This window comes from Neopsephotus bourkii, unplaced genomic scaffold (genome assembly GCF_033783945.1).
Source record: "Neopsephotus bourkii isolate Nb327-2 ecotype Australia unplaced genomic scaffold, CSIRO-AGI_Nbou_v1 NB_1783, whole genome shotgun sequence".
Lineage (NCBI taxonomy): Eukaryota > Metazoa > Chordata > Aves > Psittaciformes > Psittacidae > Neopsephotus > Neopsephotus bourkii.
The window spans coordinates 155,854-172,195 of NW_026902257.1; the positions used below are offsets into that span (position 1 = coordinate 155,854).

Consider the following 16,342-nt stretch of genomic DNA (forward strand, 5'->3'; position numbering starts at 1 on the left):
GGACATATATGAGCACCAGCGAGGTGTGGGGGATTAAGGGGCAGAAAATGGCTTTCACTCTTGCTATCCAAAGTAATTGAAATCTTTTTGTGTTGTTGCTACATGTTTTAATTATTGTGTCATCTATGTGTGTGTGTGTGTGTGTGTGTGTGTATGTATATACATATATATGCATGAGCTTTACATTTTACATACGTAGAGATGCTAGTTTGTTTTGAAAGTTTACAGAGAGAAAACCAAATAACAGAGTTAACTACATTTTCCTAAACAAGTGGAGGTCACTCTTCTGAACACTGCTTAGTAATTCTTCATTATGTTTATTTTTATTGAAGCCATTTCTTACAGAAGGCTATCTGTTTCACAGACCCAGCCCATATCTCTCAACAGTTGCTCTCCTCAGATATAGTGACAGTCTGGACCCATTTCTATCCTGTCTAAGCCTGGAAGAAAAGGTGGTTAGGAAGCAAGAAATACAAGGCAAATAGCATCAACCACAGGAGGACTCTGGGGATTCTACAGAGATCAGAGCCTTGTGAGCTCTAGTTCCAAAAACCTTTCACCAATATGACTATCTACTTTAGCAAGCTTTGGCATCCCCACACAAATAAAAAATTAAATTAAAAAACAGACCAGCAAACAAACACAGATTAGTTTTTAAAAAGTCTCCTGAGCTAAGAGTAAAAAAGCTCTGCCCTCTGTACACACAACTTTTGCAAATCCAAGAACCTGGTCTAATAGGCAACTCACCAAGCACCAGAGGGATCCAGCTTACCCTGAGGAAAACAGTATCGGTTTAAAGTTTCTGACATGTGCATGTCTGGGGAATCCCCTTTGAAGTTGCTAGATGATGGGACATCTGTTTCATGCCACTGGAGCAAGTGGCAACAACAGCAGTAAGTTATCCGAACTGTGACTTGATCAACGCAGAACTCAGGGAAAATAAAAGCTCCAGAAAGACACTCTTTTTTTAATTTGTAGTTCACTTACATTTATTTCCTTATGCAGCCATTGTAATACAGGATTGGTCCAAAGTAGCTGGGTCATATTAATTCTTTGACTGATTTATGTCAGGATGCTTTAGTAAAACAGAAGACTAAGTAATTGTTCAGTTAAATTCACTAGCATAAAGGTAGTACAGGCAGCTTGATAAATTTATTTATTTTTTTTACGTTCAACATTTATGCATATATATAGCAGGGGTTTTGTTCAACTGCAGATTAGTCCTCAGTTTAATCCAGTACAAAACTGTGGTTTTGGTGTTCCATGCTCAGTAATTTATGTTTGGATAGTCTACGTCTCTGTCCTAGGATATGTATGATAGGATAAATATACATATATATGAGACAGTATCCTATATTCTGTACTACTCAGCATCATCTCAGTATACATTTCTTTATTCACTGTGTTTGTGATATGATAATGCATGTCCTCCCCAAGTAGCTCAAACTATGCTGAAACACACTGTAGCTGACAGTCTCATCTACACGCATGTTTCTAAGCAGGCTTGGGGGCTCATTCATCTGTTTGCTAACTCTTATTATTCACCAAAATGCTTTCATAAAGACAAATTTTTTTTTTAATGTTTAATTTGGTGACAACTTCTTGCTAAAATTAAGCCATATTTAACTTTATTTTTTCAATGTTTCTCCATGCCTTTTGCTCATGATATCAAGATAGTAATACCTTGATTCTGTTCTACAGTTATTAGAATTAAACCAACAGCTGTTAACTGCCTGTAAACTGAGTATATTTTAGTCCACCCAATAACTTCCCTAATAATTGCTGATGAATTTCTTGGCTGTCTCAACAAGTCCAGCCAGTAGACTGTACAGAGACAGAATTACTTGCAGTAATTCAGGTAAGACAGATGCATCATATGTTTCATAGAAATGTGTTTGTATACTAGTACAGCTGCAAGACAGTTACTGCAAATGAGCTCAACAGCCAATCATTTCTGCCCATCAGCTGTAAAATAAAAAATTGGAAAGCCAAAGAAACTGAAAACTGGAAAGAAAAACAAAAAAAATAATTTGATCCCATCACTGACCTTAATGAATCTTCCAAAATACCTGTGGGAATGCTAACAATGTTGCTGTCATACATTTCTGCTAAAGCAAACAGAAGGTTGACTAGTCAGATTGGCAATTTTGATCTACTAATTGTGATGCCCTGAAGCTTACAACATTAAAAATAAACTTATTTCTTGTTGAGCTGGTTAAAAGAAATAGCAACCCACGTGCATTTACAAAAATATCATATCAAGAAGATTGACATCAGCAGACATGCAGATTTTTCTTCCCCTGGGCACCAAATTGCTGATGTATGTACATGCTCCCTTCTTGGCATAATTGATTTTCACTTTCTGCACGGTGGCACATTCTTGGAATAGCTGGTGTTGAAGCAAGCATGAATATGCAAGTGAAGGACACACAAGCTAGCATAAGACTAGAACTCCTTCATCTTGAACCCAAGCTTGAACTCAATTTAGAACAGAATATCAGCTGCTTTTAAATATTCAGCTTAAAAAACCTCTAAATAAAACTAATAAAAAGAGTGCATATTACATTAACATACATCTGTTCTTCCACATTATAGTCAAAACCAGACCATATCATGAACATTAAAAACAGCTTTTTTTAGTGCTCTTCCTGTCCTTTCTCAGAAAAGAAGATGTGAGACAGAGTGAGCAGACTCCATTATCTCCAGAAAACATATAACATGAATAAGAAAGGAAGAGATCTACAACTACAGTAGAAGCAGCTGTTCAAATACACCCTGACTGTCTAAATTGTTATTTAGGCATGACAAGCTGTAGCAGGTCCTTTAAATAGACCAGGCTAGGCCAACTGGGTTTTTTTCTAAAATCTTTTATTTTTATTCACTCTCTGATTAGCTCTCCTCATACCCCTGCAAGATGTTTCTCTTGCTGCATCACTGATTCAAAGGAGGAGTATCGCCCCTTTTCACCCCACCCCCTTTTTTACCCCACCTCAACTCTCCCTTTTTTACCATAGCTGCTTCATGAACACCAGTCAAGAATATAATAAGGGCATCCATGACATATAACAGTGTTGATTACCAACTGGATATACTTTAAATCTCAACAAGCAGGCAAGATAATTCCTAAAAGGTATAGAATTCTGCAAATGGAGCATCTGTGAAATCAGGAACCAAATCAACTGCTAGTGAACTTCTTCAGACAGCTGTGCCAAGACAACCATTAAAACCTCAGTCACTAATTAACAGCCACACACCAGTATCATAGGCAACTCGTGTCAGATTATGTTAAATCTCCTGTTTTGGCAGGGGCACAAAAAAACTGGGGATTAGCACCATGTCCTGTCTAAATCCTGGGAAAGAGCTTTCCTTTCAGTCCAAGGGGGAGCTACAGTACTGAGCATCAGTGAAAATAATCAGTTTCACACTGCTCAGCAAACAGTTATTCTGAATAGTGTCACAACACTGACCTTATACCACTGAAAACATAGTTTGCTCTGCAGATACGTAACTGAGTTTTCACAACCAGTTTTCCCTTTTCAGGTAGAACTGAAAAATCGACATAGTGATGAACCACATTTAAGCTGTTCTTATATTTTCAGCTTGGTTTGCTCTGAAAATTGCCGGGTATCTCAGAGGTAGAGCTGGTCAAGTCCTCTTCAGTAAAGCATTTTAAAAGTGGAAAATACTCTGACAAAACTTATGTGTAAAGATTCATCGTGCCCCAGGTCAGGGAGAGAGAGAGAGACAAAGGCACAGCCAATAATAACCACAAACTGATGGTTAGAGTGTCCAACCACACTTCAAGTCTCAAGCTTAAAAAGCCTTTCTCAGTTCAGAACCATGACTTGAAACTCTTTTCTCCCACTCCCATCTGCTGCCAAGTTATTAATGTGCCATCAAGTTATTCTGCAGCATCAAATCTCTGAAATTTAGGAATCGTCAAATTTATCTAAAAGTGGTTTGAGAACAGCTTTCAAATCTTAAAACTTGTATGCAACAAGGAAATCTTGAACATATGTGCAACCCTACAAATAAGACTAAAACCCTAATGTTCCCTAAAGAAATTTGCCCAAGGCTTTCAAGCTCTACCTACATGATACTCCTTAAATTATTAATTTTTAAAATGGTCCATACTATCTTGTGTCCATGCAAAAGCCCCATCTGAGACCAATGTTGTTACTATTTGTGAAGTTTAATGACATTTCCTGCACAAATTCCCTATTTCAGGACCAGATAAAATGGTTCAGTCTATAACGAAGGCCACCAATCAATAGGCCCCATTAATATAACCTGTGCTTTTAATTCACTATCCTTTTTCATGTTCCAAATGACAGTATTAAGCTATATGCCTTAAAGACTTCCCAAATGCAAGAACCAGCATATATTGCTGTAACTACACTTGTAAAGGTGATGTGCATACAAAACAGTTTCTGGAATCATACTGCTCTGTGGGTATAATGTACTACTGGAGGAGAATGTAACAGGCAAATACAGTAAACCCTCCATACCTTAGCCACTTTCAAGGCCTGCAGATCTCTGAGTAGCAGCTCAGATTCAACCTCAGAGTAAGAAAAAAGGCTATGCACTAAACCCAGTTGTGCTTCAAATACCAAGTGATGTGCTATATTCATCCTACTGTATATAGAAGGGTAGGAATAGACAGATGAAGACCATCACATTTTCTTATTTAATCAACACTATTAAGTATGCCATATTCAATGAAGTCCACTTTCCATGCCGACTCCTCTGTTGTTGTCCCTCTGCTTTCCCCAGTGCAGATGCCTGTGCTTTAAATCATGTTGACATACTGTTAGATGAAGCTAAATGTTAATAATAACTAGATCTGTGTGGAAGGTAACCAACAACAGATTTGAATAGCTTGACAGTGAAAGCTGCAAAGGAAGAATTTCTAGGAGAGTCCCTTTATACTTGAGGTTACAGCCTCAGATCAGCATTAATAACATTTGTAATTACTTACTTTTCGTAAGTATGGTTGCATTTTAAATATGCACACAGGTACATTTGAAAGCATCATTTCCAAAATGCTGTTTTCTAAGACCAGTGGAAAAAAACATCAACATTCTTCTTCCCTATTTCTCACACCTATCTTTATAATCTTCACTCTCAAATCAATTTCTCCCTTACTTTCACCCAGTTTTCTTTGCTAATATTCCTTAATTTTACCAAGGTTTTGACCAGCAACTTTCCACTTAATAGGAGATGTAACTGTACTAGGAAATTGTATTTAGAAATAATAAAGCAAATATTCTCTGGATGTAAAAAATATATAAATTAAGCACAACAGTGTGAAAATATCCTTATCAACATCTCACAGATGAATACCAAGGCACGCTGGGTTTAAGTAATTTGTATCTAGCTCAACAGGAATGGAACCCAAATATTGCAAATGTCAATCCAGTTCATTAATTATAAGATAGTAAAACATGTTATTCCAATGGTAGCCAGTATTTGAGAGGCTGAAGCAACATTCAAGGTTAAGACAGTCATGGTATGGCTGCTGCTGACTCACTCTGCAGCAAGACACTCTTCTGACTAGCTGGATTGAACCACAGCAGTGTTGCCTCAAAAGCAAGCTACAGAACAAGTACAGGATCTGCTGATTAAACTTGCTCTAGGTTCCACCCACCAGTAACATGAGGCAATACCTAATGAAAACATTTCCAAAATGCAAAAGATTTGTTAAGGAACAGAGCTTGCATAACTACAAAAACAATTAAACCTTACAGAGTTTCTGTATCAACAGATTTCAACATTCAGAATATAGATAGCTAAGGGTCATCATTCACACTTTACAGAAAGAAAAATGGGAATAAAAGGATAACATGATTCATCTGTTACATGCTATACCAGCTCAATTTAGGCCTTCGGCTTCCCTGTTTTATAAAAATTACCTTTGCAACAACATTGCAAGACTGCACAAAACAGTACCTCCCCCTCACATAAATGTAGGTATGTATATAAACAAGAAATATACACACATATACACACCCCTTTACGTATACATACGGAAAAAAAAAAAACCCAACCCAGAACCTGCTAGACTGCAGAATGGAGGAGTATGGAAAAACACTTTGATATAGTGCCAATAAGCACAACATAAGGAACTGCAGAGAACAGGATAAGTCTTGGCCATTTGTCTCTACGTATATTACTTTGGATTTTATCCAACTATGGCAGGAATCAGCTCCTTTGCAATCTGTACCCTGGAGAAGAAGTACTGTCTGTCAGCTATTCCAAACCTTAATAGAAGCCTTAGGTGCTCTTCATGGTGCTTGCTGTGCAGTGGTATTACAGGACTTTGCCTATACACCAGAGCACAGATACATGACTTTTTGAGAAGAGAGAGCATACCTAGATAGTATAGTTTTTCTTAATTAGAACATTCCTAAATTCCTACATTTCTTAATTGCAGTGACAGATCTCTTTCTAATATCAAAAACAAAACCAAACAAAACCAACAAAATCCCAAGCAAATAAAAAAGTGGGTTTTTTTGTTTACAGCAGATTGTATCCATGACTAGAGCTCAATTAAATACATACGTTTTGCTAAGATTAATGGAGGTATGCTTCTACAAGTCTCAGCAAATGTTTGAGTAAGGCAGGAAAACGGATTAGCACAGAAACAGAATGAGATCTGATATATGCTTTTCATGCATACTTATTTGTAGGTTTTCTGGGGTTATTCTTATGTGTAAATATTAAATGAGTTATTAGAAGGTATTCACAGCCATCAGAAAGAAATGTTTATTATACAGTGTTAGCCTATGAATTCCAACCTCCTACTTTCAATAACCTTTTTATAAAGATCTCAAAGACATTTGAATATGACTGCACAAAATTTGTCCCTTGACCTCCTCTAGAGTTGCACACATCCTCATGTGTTACTGAGGCATCAGACCACTGGATTCAAAGCTCATACCACCTGGGATACTTCCTCGGGTGTCCAAAGCAGGCAGCATGCTAAAACTGAGGAAATCTGAGCAGAGTGAACAGGTACCAAATCTGCTGCAACACCTGCATGCTCTAAAGGAATATAGCTAAGATACAGGAGTGAGACTAACAGCAAAGCAGACTCGACAGGGAGGAAAAGGACTGACTTTTTAAGTTGTTTGGCAAGAGAAAAATCTCACTTAAGAAAAAGGAAAATAAACCCTCTATTAGATCTGTTAAGGCTTAGAAACCAGAAGGAATTTAGTATGCAAGCAGTAAAGATGATCTTTTTAAAACTAATGCATATTTAGGATGGATGACAGTGCTTGTCCTCAAATGGTGAGCAAATGTGAATATATTTCTTGTACTCTTGCGTATGTGCATGTTCCAAGATTGACTTGCCATGCCCACATACCCATACTGGCATGCTTACTTCCAAAAAGGCTTTTCCCACATTAATCACCATGGAAACCAGTGAAGCCTTCTGCTACATATTCAAACAGAGCCATTAGATAAATAAGTGCAATAATAAATACTAAAAAATTAATGAATGCTTGGAGACAATGGGGCAAACATGAAAACATCCCTATTCAAGTAAAATGAGAAACAGGATGGCAAAAGTACATTTGTGGAGGGGAGGCCTGCAAAGATGGTAATCGTCAGCTGGTTATAGGGTTAGAGGGGAGGGAGATTGCAAGATGGCTGGATGTACCCACCAAGTGTTTCCAAGGGAGATCAGGCTCTAGATATGCACTCAAGCCTGTGTGTGCAACAACAGGAGTTGGTTCAGCGCCAGCCCTGCAGTTTATGACCAGCCCTGAGCTATCAGATGATTGGCCTGGGCAATTTGGAAGGAGAAACAACTCTGGCAGAAAGAAGAATATAAACAATAATTAGCAGGGAGGGTTGGGCAGCATCCCTTCAGTGCTGCAGCAATTACGGCGGGTGCTGCCACGCGTGCCCGCATAAACAGCTTAACAGCGGGAAAGCACGGCGTCCCAACTCTGTTGGACCACGTCTCCCGCACCGCCCTGCACAAGGCCACGCCGCGTGAGGAGCGTGGCCTCGCTGAGAGCCGGGCTGGCTGGCTGCCACCTCCATGCTGCGCTTCGCCGTGCGCGGCAGGGATGGGTTGACAAGATGGGAAGATGGCAAGGGGAACGCAGGTGAGGAGCTTTCGGAGACCAACGCGGTGCCTGGGGAACGCTTTTCGGGTTTGGGGGGGGAACCAAACAGGAAACAAAATCAAACGCAGAAACACCAGATGTTTCCATAAACCCAGAAGTACGTTCGAGGCAGTGAGCGCGGTGCAGAGAAACGGGGTGACAATCCCTTGCAGCTCACAGCGCTCAACCCCCCAGTTCCACCCCTCGCCCACGCACCGTTGATTCGGCTCCGTTTGAACCGGCCACGCTCGCACTCAGCCAACCGGGCGCGGCGCTGGGCGCTGACGTCACGGGCGGCGGGAGCGGGGCCGGGGTGGGCGGCAGCTCCGCTGCGGGCGGGTAGAGCTGTCAGCCGCGGTGCCGCTGGCGCTGCCGCCCCTGTCCCCGCGCATGTACACGTCGCCCAGGAAAATGAGGGTAAGCCAGTCGGATCCGCCGGTCGCTGCCGTGGCGATCCTCACCTGCCATGTGCGGGCACCGCGGGGCTCGGTGGCTCCGAGAGGGAGAGCCCCTTAACGGGCAGAGGGACGGGCTGGGTTTGCCGCAGAACTTCGCTGCGGCGGAGCCAGTGCACCGCACTCTGCAGCTGGAGCCTGCGCCCGCCAGCGTCTCCTGAGGCCAGCAGCGGCTGAGCGGGGTGCTGCGGGGCGGCCAGAGGCGGACGGCTCACTGCTACCGGGAGGGTGCAGCGGAACGCAGGTGCTACCCGAGCGCGCCGGCTGCCGCCTCCCACCCCGGGGAGCCTGGGGCTCGTGTTCGCGGAGAGCACAGGGAGTTTCGGAGAAGCGTGCGGATTGCAGGGGCTGAGGGTGCTGCGGCTCCGCGGAGGCGTTACCTGCCCTCTCCGCGGGGCTGCCTCTCGCTCAGAGCCGGGGGAGCTGGCGGAGCGGGTCCGGGGGCTGGCCTGGGGAGACTGGGGTTGGCACTGCAGGTAACGGGTGCCGGTGGCAGCTCGGCTCCCGGCCCTCGTCACTCCGCGATGGTCATTACAGACTGCTCCCGAAGAGGGTCTTGAAAACCAAAACTGATGCAACAATGGACATGTTAAAGGAGTTTAAAGCACTTGATGGCAAAACCGGGATACGTTTCTCCTAAAGCATCTTTTCAGCCGGTGCTTAGTTGGTGACTAGCTAACCTTAAAACCCTGTGCAACTTCATGTTATAAGCCAGAAATGCTCATCACAGCCTATCCAGCCTGAGAAGTAGCTTTCAGCTCTACTGCTATGGACCTTAAAAGGGAAAAAATACACATTACTGGCGAGTCACATAGTATGCATAGCAAAGCTGGCTACTTCATCATATGCTCCAGTGATTTCTCAGATTGCAGTGTACTGCAAAGCTTAGGTCTAACTGATTGATCTGTGAAATACTGAATAACTTTAATGCCTGTTTGAACAGAATCATCATTTTTCATTCCATTTGGTATGCCATTAGATTATGCATTTTCTGTTTTATTTAACTCTAGGTCCTGAATTCTGCAACTGAACTCCTCAGGGTAGTCCGCTGGTCACTATTAAACAGCTGCTATATTTTAACTTACAGGGAATTACACTTTCCTTGTATTTGTACCACATATGAATACATAAAGGTCTTCTGATTTAAGTCACAAAGCAGTTCTACTTAAATGCAAATCTGTCACCTTGATGAACAAGTATTGTTAATACTGTTCTGTGAGGATTTTTTTTCCCTTTCCTTATCAATGCACCTAGCATATTTACCATCTGAGCTTAAAAGCAGAAAAATGTTTTGTATCAGAGGCTGTAAATATGAATGATCACTCTGGGGAGTTTGAGAGAAAGAATGTGCCTTTGAAAGAACACCAAGTACAGTTTTGCTCTGCAATTGTTGCAAGTGCTACCTAAAAATAATAAATAGAATTGAAGGGTTTCAGTTCTTAAACTAGTTTTTGGAAAATAGCTAACAAGAGGACATATGCTAAGAGACAAGTGCACTTAGATACAGCTGTCAGTTTAAAGGTACTGGTAACAGCCTAACCATTTTATCTACCTAAGTGTTTTTCAGAGTGTGACAATGTTGCACAGATGGTGAGACAGCAGCTAAAGAGTTAACGCTGCCTTCTTTTCACTTTACCTTCTAAACAGTCTTAACTATTTCAGCAGCCAGGGGGAACTGTTTTGATACTGTGCTGTTTGCTAATATGCCTGTATTTTCAACCTTTACATACAGTAGCAGGATGTTTTGTTTATCCTTCTGCATATGTTTAAGCTGTAACCAATTTAAAACAAACAAACAAAAAAAACCCCCACAGTTTACTCACAGTTGGTAACTACTGTATACTGATACAGCCTGTGGAAAAGGGGAGGGAGGTGGAAACCCCAAACCTTCCTGTGGTCTTTTTATTGCAACAGCAGGTTTGTTTCCTAAGCAAAAATCTCCAAAGAGACTGTTATTAGAGTTGTATGTTACAGTATATGCCATAGAATTCAGTTCCACCCAGTTCATGGTTTTATGCACCCAAAAAAAAAGGGCAATTTTGCTTAGACAGTATGGCCCCCCATGTTTTCAGTGATATCTATGCACAGTTGATGATGCATCTCTGTTGACGCCTGGATTACATCTAGCTACAGAAGGGGTCGAAGGTTTTATCACCACAAGTCAAGTATTTTGGCCAAAAATCTGACTTCAAAAAAGTAAAAAGAGGGACATTAAGGCACAGTATGTTTTGTTTATTTGTTCACTAAGGCTCTGCTTCAGTATCTCTGGAATTCAAAAAGCATATTGCATTTTCATCCCTGTCCAGTTCTACAGCATAAAAAATCTAGGGGAAAACTAGGGAGAAAGGAGGAATCATGTACAGTGAAGAAAACTCTTAACAGCTTCTGCATCTACAGCCTTAGTGACATTGTTTCAAATGCATTTCAAACCCCAACGCCAACTTACAGATGTGTGGCTGCTTGGATTCAGAATTTAGCTCAAATGCCCAGACTGCATTCAGTCAAATATGTAATTGTGTTTAATGTATGGCTGTTTAAAACCTACACATAAGACATCCTGAAGGAAAGCTTAACCTTCTTTCTTGTTGGTTTGATTTTTGCTGCTTCTGCAGGAAACTATGCCCCAGACACCAATATTTTCCAGCATGCTTGGTTCCAGTTGTAGTGGGCAAGTGCAGCCAGATATGGGGGAGAGGTGTGTGGACCCTGTTTATCAGGATGGGAACCTTGTTTCTGGATCACTGGAGGCCTTGATAGAGCACCTGGTGCCCACCATGGACTATTATCCAGATGTAAGTAGCCATTGAAGGGGATTCTTTTTCTTCCTATGGTTTTCCTGCATTAGTATCTGCATCAGTTAGTATAAAGAAATTCTACTTCCATCTGATTCAAGATTAAGGTGTAGGCTAAATATGGATTTATTTTACTTGCAATATTCGTTCACTAAAGATGTTGCTCAATGGGGATGCTCTCTGTTTTTAAATGAAAACACTTGTTAGAAAGATAAAGCTGTGTTGAAGCCAAATGGGTGCCTTAAGAACCAATTAAAAGCAGCATTAGCCACAAAATTTTCAATCTCTCTAAGCTGCTTTAGCTCTAATGCAGCCAAGAGTAACTGCTAACCAGCTCCTACCTAGTAAAGCAGACCTGAAATCAGCTTAAGTTTTGTTGTTCGGTTGCTTGTTTGGGGTTTTGTTTTTTTTATTTCTATGCATCTCTTAGGCCATCAGGTAAAGAAAAAAAAAATTAATTAAAATGCTTTCTTTCTCAAGCCTTTTTAACGGGCCGATACTATTATGTATGTATGTTTCTAAGCCTGAAAATGATTTGGCAACTGATTAAACATCCTTAGTGCAGTCCCCTGAAGTAAATACCATTTATAACTCCAGGGCATGTGGTAAGATTCTGAACCTAGGATATTATTAAGAGAGCACCTGATCAGTTAAAACTAACATCTCTCACCAATGGGTACAAGGCATATTTAAACACGTTGCCAAAGATCAAAGAGGTTATATAGCCTGTATTCCATTTGAGCTCTGAGAAAGTGATAGCTATGGCAGAAAAATCCCATCTCTTTGTAAAGACTAACAAGAGTTAGGAAATTGAAATCACTATTAATATGTATGCTGGACTTAACACTTGTCATAGTGAGCCATGCTATACCTTGTATGTTTCTCAGTCCAGTTAGTGGAGAACTTTTTACTGTGGTTTCACATCAGTCACAACAAAATCCCTCCAAGCTCCCATGTGTGGGCCACTCATCTTCATAAAGAGACTCCACATATGAGTGTTCATTGGGTATAAGCAGGCAAATTGCCAGCTGTCATCAGTAGAAGATTAAAATAAGCAAACCCAGGAGATTTTAATATTCCAGTTCAAAAGTAACCCTAAACCTTTCATTTAAATATGGCTAAGATACAATTTCACTACCTTTGACAGATGCTTAGTACTAATTCCTTTGTAAGACCCAGAGGGATAACCATTGTTAGACATTAAGTGTCAGCTCCCTGCCCCCAGATACAAACTGTAGAATAAATGCACAGAAGAAAGCAACAAGTAGAGCTAGTATGGTGTACCACTGGGCAGCTGTAGTTAAGTCTTCCAAGGAGTCCATTCCCATTTTTTATGTGCTCCTAGAATACAGTTACTTGCTGCTTGGTTTCTGGAGTACAGCCAATATTTTTAAGTAGCTGCTAATACACATTCCTTATTGTCACTTGTAATATAAGATCTATTTATAACACAACTACTCTGAAAATGGTTCCAGAAGGTGAGCATTACTTAAGGGGTCTACAATGTATTTTGGAAGGCTACTGGTTTCCATGGTGCTATCCCACACCCCATGCAAGGGAACGCTGCAAACCAAGCACTCATGGACCCCACCCCCAGAGGCTGCAATTTAAATAGACAGCAAGCTGACAGCTGACAGAGATACAACAGAAGCAATTAAGGGAACTCCAGGGAAAAATAGAAAAAAACATTAAAGGAAATCCATCTCCTTTACAGCAGGACACGTTCTTTTAGTTAAATCAGATCACCCAATTTAGCCGAAAGGATTAATTATAAAATTAGTAGATAAATAAGCTTTGAACAAAACTTATTTTGTTCAACTCCCTTTGAACAAAGCTTATTTTATATAAACAGAGCATATAACAATTTATATGAGGGTTATAGAGTGATAGCCATTTAAGCTGATACACTGTCAGAAGAGTAGCCAATACTCCTGTACTCAAGAGAAAGGTACATGCACCTCTCAGTCTCATATGTCTCTGGCTACATATGCCAAGAAAGGCAGCAAGGCACCATCAATTAATTCACACCAAGAGAAGCTATTGGTACACAGTAGCAGAGATTACTTTAGTTTCAGCGTGACATATCTGTAAGTTGCAGTACTTATCCAAATTTTAGGATTAGTACATCTGAGCACAAGGCTTAGAAGGCATTCTCGCCTGTGTGGACGTGCAGCTAAAGATCACAGGAACCTTCCAGACAGGAAAAAGAAGGGGGTGGGGGAGAAAGCAAATACAGAGTATCTTTCTCTGCTGGTTACAGAGGCAAAACAAGAATGTATTTGCCATGTTGGCAGAACACGAGACAGGCAAAGGGGGGATGGGAAAGATAAGGGCCAACATTTATGTCCTGCTCTTTGGAGGCTTGTTTGTCTACAGGGACTTGTTCAGCACATTGAAAAATGTATACTCATGAGACGAAGGAGTTCGGGAGGTTAGGAATGGAATGTACCAGTCTGCAACCCTTGTGCCCAAGCAAAAAAAAAAGTGTTTCAAGAAAATATTTCACAAACACGAAGTTCCAGAATGAGCAGAGAGTGCACAAAGAAAACATTTTTCTTTCTTTTCCCCTCCTCCTCAAGAAGACATGAAGACATCAGTGCATTCTTCAGGCACAGAGTAACAATTCCTTCTTTAGCCTTCTGCATTTGCACTCTCTCTCTTTTTTTAAATATAATTCAGCTCATCTCTTAGCAACAACTTCAGGCACTAAAGGAATCTGGCTTCTTATTCTCTTGTAAAGTACAAGCCCTTTTGTGTCAGTTTATGTTGTTCCAAGTACAAAAAGGATTATTTTTTTCCTTCTCTTCCCAAATACCTGTCACTTTTGTAGGCTAAATAAAGCTTAACTTCCAATCTCATAGCTTATAGAAGTATTTTTAATAATTCTTTGTCGAACTAGCTAGCTTCATAGCTAAATTTCCTTCTCCGAACCATCGTCTTCATGATTAAGGACCTGCCTATGACAGAGGGTAGATTTTTACACTGCTAAAACCTTTAGCATACATGTGTATAGTAGTAAAGGCGCAACAAATCACAGAAGTCCTTGATCTAGGTAATATATGTGATATTAGTAGGAAATATTTCCTATCCAAAACAACTGTGTTCCTAACCCCCGAGACCTACCACTAAGCTGAAATGTATGGCTTAGTTCAGACTGAATTTTCTTTATTAGATGGGGAATGCTTATTAGCAGAGAGACAAGGAGATAGACGTCAATACTGCTGTCAGACCTATAATTTTTAATTTGATTCTTAATTGCAGTTACTCCTTGTCTATGACAGCGTAAGCAATAAAAGTATCACACACACACCCCCAATTAGATACCAATATATTGTAAACCAGCATATCTAGATTGACCACAATGGAACAATTTTGTTTTCCAAAGTACTGAACCTAGTTCCAGTTAAGTGACTTAAAAAATTGATTAAAAATACAGCAGATGGGTTGCAGAAGCAATAATAATTTGTTTCTGAAACCTAATAGTCCAGTGTTGTCTGGAAAAAGCATTACATGGGTCCAGTACAGTTATTACAGACTACAGAGAGACATCAGCAAGCCTAAAATGGAAGGGATGCACTTTTGTTGCCATATATATATGATCTTCCTGCAGCTTGCCAGTTTGGCACTTCTTTGAAGACCATATGAAACATTATCAAAACCAAATAAAATTTCAGGTCATCTGGGTCATACTTTTCTTGCAGTATAACAATAGGGAAATGATACTCTGAGTGGGCCTTTCTCAGCGTCACCCTGAGATAAAAACTGTCCCACACCACATAAACTTCCACCAAGGAGACCAACACTAGAATTAGTATGAGAAGCAAAATTATATCTTTCCTTAAAATAATGTGTTCCAGCTTATCAGAGCAAAGGTCACTGGAAGAGCAGTGTGGCTTAAGTTGTGGTTCCCTGCTACTTATACACACAGGCATCTTTCAAAAAGGCTTCTAAATTCCCAAAACAAGAATGTGGGGAAGGGATGAAAGTATCAAAGTCTGTTTTGTTGGGTTTTTTTAATTCCCTATCTCTCAAATGCAAAAGACAGTATAAATGAGGGCTGCTTCATGTTTCCAGAACAAATTTTCACACAAGCCAGTGACAGTTGACGCACCCAACAGCTGTATTCTTTTCCCCGATAGCCTAGACTCACAATTTTAAGTTCAGGGACAACACCAAGAGAAATAAACATGGAAGCTGGCTGCAGAAACCAACAGAGGATAACCAGGTATAGTTTAACACACAAAACCAAACAAAAACACTCCAATCTCACCCTACCCAAAAGAAAAATCTCACAGCCCAATACTATTCTTTCTGTTGCTTTATTCTGATTAGGAAGTTTATCAGTTTAGGGATCATTCTCATATACATAAGAATTAAAGATCTAATGCATTGTCTGATAATACAACCAAGTCCCCTCCTATGATTCAGGTTAGTTCTTCAGCCTAATTTTATGCCCATAACACACCACATACACTACCGTAGATGTTTGTAAAGCTTCTCTAAAGCTGATACAATGTCATCAACTGTTTCCAGATGCAGGTGTAGGAGCTACACTGAATTTCTTACTAAAATTAATGAACTGCAATTTTTTTGTCATTGAAATGTAAAAATAAACTCTGAAATCCTGCAGAGACACATGAACAAAATACCAAAGAGAAGCCCAGTTGCTCAAATTTTCAGAATATACCCTTGTACAGGATGTTAGCAACCATGCCATCAAGAAGGGTGGCCATTCTGTCAGTGTCCTGTCACTACCCTTGCCACCTGCTCAAAGTCACTAAGAGCCTGATTGTTAGATGGCCCCAGCTGTCCATTTTCTGTAAGCAGAAGCACTACTCATGTACCTGACCCAAACTGTTCATCCAGTTAACCCTTCTCCTCAGTTTCTCTACTCATAAACAAAAGAAAAGACAAAGACTATGGACTAACACCAGTTTTCATTGTAGAGAATGAATGCTACTCCTAATTTAATACATAA

At 40.4% G+C, this 16,342-nt stretch overlaps 1 protein-coding gene across 3 annotated transcripts in view; it reads left to right on the forward strand.

The window, feature by feature from the left end:
- The window catches only part of RASGEF1A (RasGEF domain family member 1A), a 172,237-nt gene that overhangs the window by 136,834 nt on the left and 19,061 nt on the right, over nucleotides 1–16,342 (forward strand). For 2 of the 3 annotated variants that reach the window (XM_061380021.1, XM_061380023.1), the window contains one exon: nucleotides 11,185–11,364. In XM_061380021.1, the coding sequence (XP_061236005.1) occupies nucleotides 11,185–11,364 (180 nt within the window). Of the gene's footprint in view, nucleotides 1–8,376; nucleotides 8,535–11,184; nucleotides 11,365–16,342 lie in introns of those variants that run through there. The other variant, XM_061380022.1, reaches the window with a different exon arrangement.